Source organism: Pholcus phalangioides, unplaced genomic scaffold, assembly GCF_987345545.1.
Source record: "Pholcus phalangioides strain wild (caught in Gottingen) unplaced genomic scaffold, Ppha-v1.0 ptg000021l_1, whole genome shotgun sequence".
Classification (NCBI taxonomy): domain Eukaryota; kingdom Metazoa; phylum Arthropoda; class Arachnida; order Araneae; family Pholcidae; genus Pholcus; species Pholcus phalangioides.
The window spans coordinates 10,453,900-10,466,358 of NW_028301614.1; the positions used below are offsets into that span (position 1 = coordinate 10,453,900).

Sequence of the window (12,459 nt, forward strand, 5' to 3'; positions counted from 1 at the left end):
CCGATGAGTAATGGATTCAATGGCAGCCTTCGTGATCTTAATTTATGGTTTAAAAAAAAAACCTTCGTAAAGAAATGGAAAATCATCATCGATGGTATTCAGTGTCCATATGGTTCATTGTGAATAAAGCTATTATATATTTTTTTCTCTACGTCCTTCTCTTCATCTTTATTTATTTATTTTTTTAACTGAAAAACTCCAAAGAGTCTAGGATGGCGTATCTCCAAGGCGTCAAGCCGTCTAACGTGGAAAAAACGAAAAAGATCATTATTATAAATGACTGGGAAAAGACAGGCGCTTGTTGTTATGGCGGAAAGTTAAAACATGTGTTTCTTTCGAGGAGAAAAAAAAATGTATGGCGATTTAAAAGATAGGAGAAAGAGTAAAATATATTTCATATATATATATATATAAAACAACCCCAGGTAGCCTCATAAAAATAGGCCATGCCCGCCTACACGTGACCTTATTCAATATTAGTCCTTATTTCATTTTTTATCTGCAGGTTTTTGGTTTCCTGTATCTTAATATGATGCGAAACCTCCCGCTGTTTGATTTATTTGGACGTTCTTATTTCGCACTTCTGCCACAAGAAACAACACCAGGTGGATATATAAGTTTACATATATACAATATATATATATATAATTTCTTTTATTTCTTGCAAAATAAATTTAAATTTTACCATAGCAACTCATTGTATTGTCACAGAAGGTGGGGGGGGGGGCTACGCAACACTTGTGATTCAAGCTTCTCATTAAATGTGACCCGCGTAACTTTACGAAAATATTCATGTTGCCCTCGGATGCAAAACGTTAAAGACCTCTACTGTATACCTTTTGATCACAGAAGTTAAAAACTTCTATGTAGATGGAATTTTCAAACTTTCAATCAAGATTATGACCACATCCAAGAAGTATCGATGTCAAGTCTATGCTTCAGCAAAATACGCAAAATCATGGTGTCAATTAAAATTGCCACCTACACATAAGAAATGTTCAGAGAAACAGAACTATTCATTCAAGATGTCTTAATGAAATGAACCTCGGATTTATAGTAATTGAACAATGGGAGGTATTTTTAAAAATTGTTAAATTCAGATTTTTCAAAAAAATTTGAAATTAATTTTTTTTTCAAACTTTAAAAATTTATAAAATTCTAACGAATGGTCAGATACAATCGATACAAATACAACGCCACAACAGGCAAAATGCCCAACGAGATGGCTGAGAAAAAGATGCCCATAACAGATATGGATGTCATATATTTCAAAAATACAGCAACCCAATTAAAAACCCAATCACTAAAATTATATACAGTATATCATGTGTATGTATTGTTTGAGGTTCATTTTACTAACACGTCTTATAAATGCGAATGAATATTCCTGCAAAATTTCAGCAGTTTTGGTACAGCAGTATTTTCTCAATCTTACGGACAAGTTCAAAAACTGCAATCAGCAAATCACATTCAAAATGTTTTTTCGTTCATAATATATATATATTCATTATTTATATACTATAATTCATTTCCTTTCTCTTTGATTCAAAAAAAAATAACGGATTGATACGAATTTTTCTGCATTTAGTTTGGGTCAAAATAAAATGTTTTTTTAGTCATTTCTGAAAAATGGACTTTGAAGGTGACACAATTAAGACCTAAAATGAATTTTTATTCTACTGAATTTGAAAGCTTTAATTGACACACCAATATTCAGAAAACACCCAGGAACTTCATTTATATCAACGGGAAGCTCTCAAAGTGTATGTCACGGCTGTTAAGGGGATATAGCGGTTGACTTAGAATATTTTGGTACGCCTGTAGTGCTTCAAAACTTTTGTAGAGTTTTCTGGGATGGGGGCAAGTACAAACGATGACAGCCGTGGGTGGTGAAATTTCTAGAATCAAAACGCGTTTCTTTCGTTCAAACCGACTACAATTAAGGTCTATCGCCATGGGCAATTCACTACCTAGTGAGGTGTGCCAGAAATGTAAATACCTAACAAACTGAGTGCGTATCTAGTGTTGAGTCTAATTTTTCAGTGCTGCCATCTATATTTCAGACGTGAAGTGTAATGATTAAATATTTGTAACGTTCGTAGGCCTGTTGCTCTCTGTATAGACTTTTTAACGTAGAGATCGGCTCGCATTTGCGCCTTGAAGTTGGGAACCACAGAAAACCAACTTCAGGCGACCACCACTGTGGGGTTCGAACCCGGATCCTCGCATCGCGAGTCCGTCACTATAACCACTCGACCACCACAGCGGCCCTTTTGTGCCACTGGGCGCACGTGCAATTTTTCTCCCTAGACATTGGGTTCAGTCACCCATTTTTTTTTTGTCAAATGGCTTATATGTTGCATTGAGTTGATGGATGTCTTCATGGGAAGAACGACGCGAGTAATTCGAAACTTGCGAGCACGGGACAAGAGGAGCCACTACTATAAATCTTTGCTAACTTTTCCGACATAGCTCTGCCTCTTTTGAGGTAACGGAAGTAAGGTGCTTTGCATCAGTCCGGGGCTGTGAGCGGTTCTATCTATCTATCTATCTACGGCACACAAAGGTATTTTCTTTCGATATTTTATTTATTTTTTACTGAAATATTTGGAAATATTTTTAATTTTTGATCGTCTTGGGGAGGGAACGCCCCCCCCCTGTTTTCTCCTGCGTACTACTTACTCCACTGGTCTCAAACGTATGAACTCAGGGCTGTTACTTCGCTAGAATATTTCGCTGCAACGTATAAATAACCAGGTAGGAAAAACTTTATGCTACGCAACCTAACAACATGTAAGCAATATAACGTGGAGAATCACGATTTTAAAAACTAAGGAATGAGCGTTTCTTGAATTGGTGGTTTCTCGACCATCATTGTGGCGCAGGTGGGATTCGAACCCAGCACCTCGCGACGCGAGTCCGTCACTACAACTACTCGACCATCACGGCGGCACGCGACTCAACGCGTTACATGAAGCATACGAAATCTTTTCCAACTCACTACGTGTCTGGAATTGATTTTTCCGGTTCATTTGCTCAGAAAGCATCGCCCCTCTGAGGGTGGGGCTGACAAGACCCCCAGCCCTGGCTCCCGAGAAAATTACATCATTTTTTATTTTTTCCATGCTATAAATTCTCTATACAAGGGCCCGTGAAAAGTCTGGCTTAGGGGCCCGCCAAAGATCCCAGCCTAAGGGATCCTACTCAAGGATGTGGAGGGGGCCTGTCGGAAGGACAAGGATATCCGCAGTTATTACATGAGAGAAAATTATAAGTGGTATGGACTTCCAGTACGATTACATTTGGAAAATTTTCCCTCGCCAATCAGGGAAAGGCAGTGTCGTTGAGTGACTTCTATCTCAAAATAAGAGATAATCTTTTTCTGTACCCGTGACACCGAAAATCACACCACGGCAAACACAATCATTCTTTTAAGTGTACTCTTCTCGTATGTACCTATCGGAACGCCTTTTACACATACTTTCATCCATCATTTCAAATGGATACACGTTAGCATAAAAGCGTTTTCGGAGATAACTTCCATTCCCTTTTGTGTTTGCTCTGACGGTAACTGTACTTTGAGGTGGTCTCTTAAACACCGCTTTGGGAGGCCGAAAGAGAGGGAAACAGATAAAATAAAAGGCTTTAGGAATATCCCACGAAATACGAGTTGTAGGCCGTCCCTTTTTTCTCCTAATCTGTGAGTGTGGCCTACTATACAGGTAGCAAAAAAGGCGGAACTGAGAGGCCACCAGTCGTTTTTTTTTTGTTTTTTTTGCTTATTTATAAAGAACGGCGGGCCTTTTATTTGTGAGACTTTTCTTTTGCTAGCTCACCTTTAATTCACCTATAAGGTAACTTTCTCGAAATTTCTAAGAAGACGAATCCTTTAGTGTTTTACCTTCTCATTTGCCTTGAGACGCCGACGACGGAGTGTTTTATGGTTCGGCATCAGCTTTGAGAGACAAAGGAAGGCCCTTCAACCGATATTTTCACCCTCAGAGACATTGAAAGGTCCATCATCGTGAGATAGTAAATAGTTGAGCATGTGTGTTCCCTCTCCTTATCCTGACTTCCTGTACCGCATTATGACCACCCATACTCTGGGAACGGAAGCTCAAGAATGCAAGTGCCAGAAAAAGATAGTGGACCAAAGATATCGTGCTGGCGTGCGCGTGTGTTTGGTTACTCGAAATTCATTTATTTTACGCCGTCGTTTCCATGAGCATTCCATAATGTTCAGTTAATGGGCCCGAGGCCCCCCCCCCTCAATATTTGTCACCATCTTTATTAAATACCCAGGGCAGCAACTAAGGGAGGGCAAGAGTGAAATTTGTTGCCCTGGAGCAGGAGCGGCGCTGAAATCCCTTTTTTCTGAAAAAAAATTATAGTATAAGAGGTGCCAAAGTTGGTACTGTCTCTGAGTGACGGAGTAAATTTTCGTTTCTAGCTGCGGCCCCACCCCCTAATAGTGCCTGGTGTGTCAGAGTACCAAAATCGACAGATTACTGGACGAGTCAATAATGAAAAAGCCCTTTAAATATAATATAAACTTTTGCGCAATGACGTTTTCTCGCAAATGCTGGAAGAAAACCCTCCTAACAACGCCGGATTACTGAACGGGACGGATTATCGAGAGTACTGTATCGGATTTTTGATGGCCCCCCACATCTTGGAGCAGGGCCCTAAGGCTGAGATCTTTTGCGGGCCATTCTATAGTGAATTTATAACATGAAAAAACAAAAAATAATAATTGTGCCGGTCCCTAAGGCCATGCCTAGAATTCCAATATCTTCACGCTTTATGGTAGTTTTTTCAACTTTTTTTACGCTTTATAGGATCGAAATTCCAGAAATTTTGTGGTATCTCTGCCTGACCTCCGGGAAATTCGGAGGTTTCCCTAAACACCGTAACACGACACACCGGTTGGGAGAGAATCAGTTTTATATATAATAACTATTTTAAATAAAGTTCCGTGCCCAAAATGTCTTGTGTTGAGCCCGATCAATCTCATGGCTCCTCTAAAATGGCACGGCATACATTAGGCCAGCGGTGTTAAACGCATGGCCCGCGTGCAGAATGTGGCCCTCGGAGCGTTTTGCCGTTGTGCGACAACCATTTTGAGAAAATAGCTACTTTACGTCAAAGGGATTAATTTTATTTTAGAAAATTGCACTAAAGACCTGTGTGGGACCAACAGTGAGAGGAAACAGTTTAAAATCAGAGTATAGGCATTTTCAAACAAGAACAAACAAGGTCGTTTCATCGAGTATCATTGTTGTGAGGTTTTTCTGTATTTCGGGAGGGAAAAAATTCGGTAATTAAAAATTATGCATAATTACAGAATTTCTGTACATAATTTTAGAATTACTACCAAAATATTTTTATAATTTCTAGGGCTTGGAATGGATTAAAATTTTTAACTGATTAATAAAATTTTTTTGATCGATTAATCGAATTTCAAACGAATATTTTCCGTAACACTATATAATATTAACTAATAGAAATGGATTACATTTGGGTTTGATAATACGATTAAATAATCGACGTTTGGGTGTACCCAAAATTCCAAAACGAACACGGCTATACGCGTTTCGGAACTATATGAAGTTCCTTCATCAGTAGCAGAAACAAAGAAGAAAGAAAATATTGCTACTGATGAAGGAACTTCATATAGTTCCGAAACGCGTATAGCCGTGTTCGTTTTGGAATTTTGGGTACACCCAAACGTCGATTATTTAATCGTATATTAACTAATGCTATAACAATGTAATTTATTCATTTCATACACCTATTCGTTAGTTTTAAACAAATATAAGGACAAATTAAAAAAGAAATCAAGGCTGCGGCCGCATGAAGCAATTTAAGTTGCTGAACATTATTTGTTAAATGTTGGAGTTTCTCGTCATTCAAATCAGTTGCTTTAGGTTAATCACTGGTTTCGAACCTACTTCCGATCTTCATACTGTTGCTTGTTTTCTAGAAACTCTTGCTGGATATTATTTGTTAGCAGAGAAACTGAAGCTTCCCAAATGCAAAAGCCATAACAGGCAAACTGCCCAACGAGAAATGGCTGAAAAAAGGTCTACAAATACTGATGTCAAATAAAAATTTATACGGAATACACGGAAACTGTTGCTTTCACGGTGAAGACAATTAATTTCGATTTTGTCTTTTGAGAGACGCCCATCAAACTCAATTTGAAACTGAAATTCCTGTATCACCAATTTTCATTGAATCACCATGTATTCCCCCAATGCCGAAAAATTTGATTAATACATAGATTCAAATATTTTTAAATATGGCCACTCATCCAAAATGTTATGTCTGACTGACGGATTGAGAGGGGACTTTGTAGAATTTAACGGGCGTCATAAATGCGTACTTGTTCACTCCGTAAGGATACGGCTCCGTACAAGCTGGGATCTCTAAGTGGAAATTTGGAATTTTGGCAAAGGGAAATATGAGTTTCATGTGAGGTGAAAAAGTGTAAGAGTGTAAATGTTATATGTGGGAAAATATTATGTATAAAAACGAAAAATAATTTAAGACATCAAAATTGGCTTTCATCAAATAAAGCTAAATTACAAACTTTTCTGCAAACTTTGATCGAATTTTAATCGAATTGATCGAGTCGATTAACTCAACTAAAATTTTTACTGCGATTAAAAATTTGATTGATTAATCGGACTAGCTCTAATAATTTCTGAAATAATTTTGACAATTATTGAAAGGAATAATTTCGTAATTACTTTCAGAAATAATTTCAGGCTTAATGAGAGAAACAATTTTCTAATTCGTTAAAGTTATTTTAAAATCCCGGAATAATCAGAATTGGTGAGAAATAATTTCAAAATTATTGGAAATTAATAAGTGGTGAGATGTTTTCAGAAAAAAAGAAGGCGCGGTAGCCCAGGTCGATAAGATACTCGCCTAAATTACCAAAGGATGTTTAGAGGTGACGCGAGTTCGATACCCGGTTCGTCCTTGTCAGAAAACTTTCCTGACACAGGGGTACAACAGAAACGGCGACATGACAGCAGAAAAAATTTCTACTGCAGGGAGTCCCCCATCGAGGGGTTAGTGCACGAATCTCTCGATGAGTATAAAAAACAAGCCTGCCATTCGGAATCGGCAATAAATTGTAGGTCCCGGTCTAATTAGCCCTCGTGTGCAGAAAATGACCGTGGTGCGACAAAAATGATCAAATGAGAATAAAACAAATTCTTGCAATAATTTTGGGACCCTGTATAATTCAGGTCTTGTTTGCCAATCTGTTACACAATACCACTGTACATTGCATTAAGTCTTTGTGAATCTGTAAAACTAACAAATAATTCTGAATACCACAGTATGACTTGGTGGCCCCACAGGCTTCGTGGGGATTTTTTTTTTTTGTAAATTTAAATTAATGAAACTTAAAATAATTTAAATTTTTTTTTCCTTACAAGTATAATGTACAAGGTGTTTCGAAAAGAATCATCCGATTTTAAAAAATCATAACTATTCAGCCTTTAATCCGTTTTGATCGAATAATGTATAGGTAATTTATCAACCGTATAGACATATGCTGTGCATCCTGAGGTGGACATATTGAGCACCTTTAATTTCGTTTTTAAAAAACTTTGATTTGCCATGTAATATAAAATTAATATTAAGTGTCTATGTGTTCAATATTTTTCGTAATATACAAATTTCAAATCAGGTGATTCTTTTTTAAACACCCTTTTAAACACAAATTGAAGGGTTCAGTAAAATAATGGTCTGTGTGGTTTCTTAAACTTTAGACTAGACACAATAAAAAAACATCACATCATTGAATTAAAACGTTTTTTTCCCCTGGAAAAGTAACATAAACCGTTATTCCATGAAACTCTTATGGCAGTAACATTACTTATGTCATTGTTTTCAGGGATGGAAGCTACATAAAACTTTATTAAGTTAAAAACAGATTTTGCAAAAAATATAATGCAGCTTGTTATTCTGCCAAACTCTTCAATTATGTGTGCATTTTATCTACATAAATACGTTCCTACTTCCATCATTGGTTTTTTTGTCATTTTACTCTTTATTATTATTATTTTTTAAATAATATAAATTTTCTTAAGCTGGGCAGTGAACTCGGCAAAGATCTCGGTCTAAGGGCCTGCTCCGTTATGTGTACACCAAGATTGTTGCAAATTTTTCAGCAAGGCGCTCTATAATGAAATCGTATTGTACAGGTATCTTATATGCAAAAAAGGTTAGCTTCTGATAGAAATCACTGGGATGAAGCAATCAAACATACCTAGTGTATTACAGCCACAAAGACTTGACAAACAGGTGTCAATGTTTTGTGACTTTTTTTAAAACCAGAAGCAATTTTACGACTTTGCTATTCATGGGCTATTTAAATGTTGTTGCCCTTCTAATGTCTAATTTAATGTTCTTGACCACCAATTATTCAAATTTGCCACCCTGGGCTATAGCCCATTTTTAACTCCCCCTGCCAATACGCCAATATCTTCAACTTCAGTAATAATATTTATTCACCTAAAAGTTAAAAAAATATGGTTATATAGACATAATATTTAAAGGTATAAGAAAATAATACATTTAAGAAATCAGATTAAAAACCACAAAACAACTTCAAAAATGCAAAAACTCTGTGACATAATTCTCTCTTTCTTCGCAGTCAGATGTTCATCTCTAATCTTTGAACTCTCTTCAGGAACAGCAAGTGTCTCTTTCTAGCCTGGAGATTTCCAATTTTGTTATCTCTCTCTAATTTTAAATTCTGTATCATGACCTCTATATCTTCAATTCTGTTGAGATTACATCCAACTTCTTCTTTTTCTTCCTCTTCTCGCAATCTATTGAGAAGCTAGAGAAATAATACACTAATCACTCTTCCAAAGAAACAAGTTTCAAATGCAGTGAATTAAATTGATACACAATATTTTACTTGACCATGAATGGATTAAAACAGTATACTACTGATCGTGTGCATGCTTAACACTCTATGGTTCACTCCCGTAAATATGTATTGAAAATATTTTTTTTTAGAAAATACAGATGTAAATGAGTTTTGTTAGAATATTTTTAATTGAAAAGATACGTCAGCACCGAATTTAATTAACTAGATTGGATTTGTAATTAGCCAAAATGGTTAATAAAGGATAAAATATAAAGTTTGCCTTGATTTCAATGTTAGTTACAGATAAAATCTTATTCGGCAAAGTTGAATATAGTTTTGATTGAAATTTATTTTCAATCCTCTCAATTTGGTGTGATTTTATAAATCTCTAAACATGTAGAATTTCAGCAGTTCATAAAAAATGACAAGGAATCAACTGTTTCCAGATATAAAAAGATTGTATTTACATAGCCATATTTTGTACTGAAATGACACTAAAGATGTACTTTTTGAAGTACCAAAAAAATTGAGAAAAGAAGTTGGTATAATGCTTTTTTTTACCATGTGTTTGTCATGCATATTCAAATATGCATGGGCATAGAGGGTTAACTTATTTTTTCAAATGAAAATTTGTCTGGACTCATGCTCATGAACAGATGTGAACATGTGTGTTATTAGAATTCTATACAATTTCTTAGAAACATTGGTAAATAACATGGCAAAAAAAGGAAAAATATTTCTTTTTTTTTAATTATTTTTCCTTGAAAATCATCGCAGTAAAAATTTATGAATGTATAAATTGCAAAGCTATTTGCACTTTCAAAAACAAAATAGCAGGGGCTCACACAATATATCAGAATAATCTTAGGTAAAAGAAAAATTCATTAAATATGAAAAGTATTTATTAAGTATTATATGGGAAAGACCAGTTTTTAAAGCTCCTAACATTAACACTAAACTACAATAGCCCATGGTTAATATACAGTAGACTCGCAATAATCTGGCCCATCCAATAATCCAGCGCTTTTCCTTCAAGCCACAGAAGAGGAAAACATGTCACTGCATATCTGTGCACAGAAGTTTATACAGTGTGTGCAGTTTAATGTGATCACACCAAGACTCAGGAATTTCAGATAACAATAACAGAATGATAACTATATCCGAAAGACATCCAAAAGCAAATACAATGACCATACCTTCAGGTTAACCAAACAAGATGAATGAAAATGGGACTCCAGTTTTTCTTTTCCACAAAACTGGTTGCAAAATGTATTCAATCTTGCCATTTTCTTTTCCATACCGTTCTTAAAACAGGATTTTTGCTTCAAGCTAAAATCCTGTGATTATTAGTATTATTCAGTCATTATGAAGAGTCTGAATGAAATCATCTAATATGTTTTCAGAAAATCATGATGATAATTTTTTTTTAATGTACAGTACATTCCATAGGTAAGCTAAGGAATCGTGGTCGGCTGAAGTTGGTTTTCTGTGGTTCCCAACTTCAAGGCGCAAATGCGATCCGATCTCCCCGTTAAAAAGTCTCGCCACAGAGAGCAACAGTCCTACAACGAAAAATCATTCAATCATAACACTTCACTCATAGTTTGAAAAACTGGTGGCAGATGGCAGCACTACACATAACAATAAAAAATACACATAACGCACACTCCCGCATGTACCGATTCGTTGGGGGTTCCGCGGGGGGTTGTGGGCGGGGTGCATGTGTGGTGTAGCAGTAGTAGGTAGGGCTCGTAGGTAGGGTAAAAAAGGGCTCGGGGATCCATGATGTTCTTAAGTCAGCCACCTCGTTGGGCAATTTGCCTGTTGTGGTGTTGTATTTGTATTTGTATAAGTCTTTTGGCCAAGTAACTGTGAATCTGGTCTACCAAAAGAAAATGACCATGAACTGATGGAAAGGGTTTTTGTTTTTACATTACATTTGTCTCCACTATAATTGGGCCATTGCAAAATGAATTTCATGTGTACACTGATTACAGCGGCTACTACTGACCAAATAGGGCATTTGCAACCGAGTACGAAAACAATTATTGACAAGGAAAGGGTACACCTTCTGACCTCCCACATAGTCTTGCAGGTTGATAATGATGATTTACCAAGAAATAAAGTCTGTTTCAACCTCATCATTAAAATATATAAAACTACTTTTGGCTGGAAAAAAATTGATAACATAAATCGAAATCCTGATAACTATAAATGAATTTCTTCCCATTTTATGATAGTGGTCTATTTCCTATTTTCCAAAAGTCATATTGATACCCAATTGATTCTGATAAGTGGTGTCTCCTGAGTTATTCAGATGGGCTTTTTCATCTAACTATTTTCCACTAATCTGGCACACCCTGGTCTGATATGAGCTGGATCAGTGAAAGTCTACTGTACTTCATATAAGATATTCATAAATCCACCTGTTTTAGCTGCATCAAAATATGACACACCCATAAATCATGCCAGTTTAAATGAAATTTTGAATGCTTACAATGCATGTATGTGTATATCTGCACATGCACTCTTCATTCAGAATTAAAAGGCTGATTTATGGAACAAAAGGTTGAAGATAAAGTCCTTTTTCCTGCCACATCAAGGCACAAAAAAAAGAGATGAAAACACAGGATTCCTTCAAACTTAAAAAAAACTATTAATATTATTTATTAAGGCATATGCATTATACCACTAATAATTGATATGGCTTCAGATATTTGCAAATGCTTAGTTATACAGTGATACTTCGGCTAACAAACACCTCTACTTATGAATTTTCCGTGCTGATGAGAAGATATATGTATATACTATACTACCTGCCTTGACTTTAACGAATACAGATTCAGATAACTACACATTTGTTGATATAGATGCACATGCTAACTTAACACCCTTGTTGTGAGCTGAAATTTTGTCTCAATCATCATAAGAATTTCTGTCACTCAAGCCTGGTTATCCCATGTTCACCTCCATATCTTTTCCAGATGTGCCTCCAATTCTCTTTATAAAAGTTTTTGAGGCATTTCATGTAAAATGAAACATTCAGCTAATAGAAAATGCAATAAAAGAAGAAAAAAAACAGCTTACATTTTCAGAACTTTCGTTTTTTCAGTGCAAGACTCTTAGCATCAAACCAATCAATCTAGACATTCTCTAGGAGCTTATCTTTCCCCTCTGCATGTATCTGACATAGAAATGAGCTGACCAAATCACAAATAGATGGGGACACCTACAAACTCTATTAGGTTGTCTCAATGTTAGGTTGTCTTTAGCAATTTAAAGCTGGTGGTTATGTGCATAGTGTAAAATAAAAAAAAAAGATTTCACCTCATCTTTTTGTAAATTCTCATTTATCCGAGTTTGAAACTGTTCATTTTAGCTTTCGGCCTGTTTTTTCTTTTTTATAGTGCTCCATCATGTTTTAAAAAGTTTTTTCTAAATTTTGGGCAGTGTGTGAACAAATGAGATTATTTTCATAGAAACCTATGGGACATTGCGTTTCAGCTAAATAAAGTTATTCCAGAATGAATTATCTTCTTTAGCTAAAGTATCACTGTACTTTG

The 12,459-nt window shown here is 35.8% G+C and overlaps 1 protein-coding gene across 2 annotated transcripts in view; it reads right to left on the reverse strand.

Annotated features, from left to right (window-relative positions):
- Positions 1–8,540: 8,540 nt before the first annotated feature.
- The window catches only part of LOC149070596 (potassium channel subfamily K member 2-like), a 56,576-nt gene continuing 52,657 nt past the window's right edge, over positions 8,541–12,459 (reverse strand). For both annotated transcript variants that reach the window (XM_089248987.1, XM_089248988.1), the window contains exon 6: positions 8,541–8,863. In XM_089248987.1, coding sequence (XP_089105113.1) covers positions 8,675–8,863 — 189 coding nt within the window. In that variant the 3' untranslated portion in view covers positions 8,541–8,674. The remainder of the gene's footprint in view (positions 8,864–12,459) is intronic.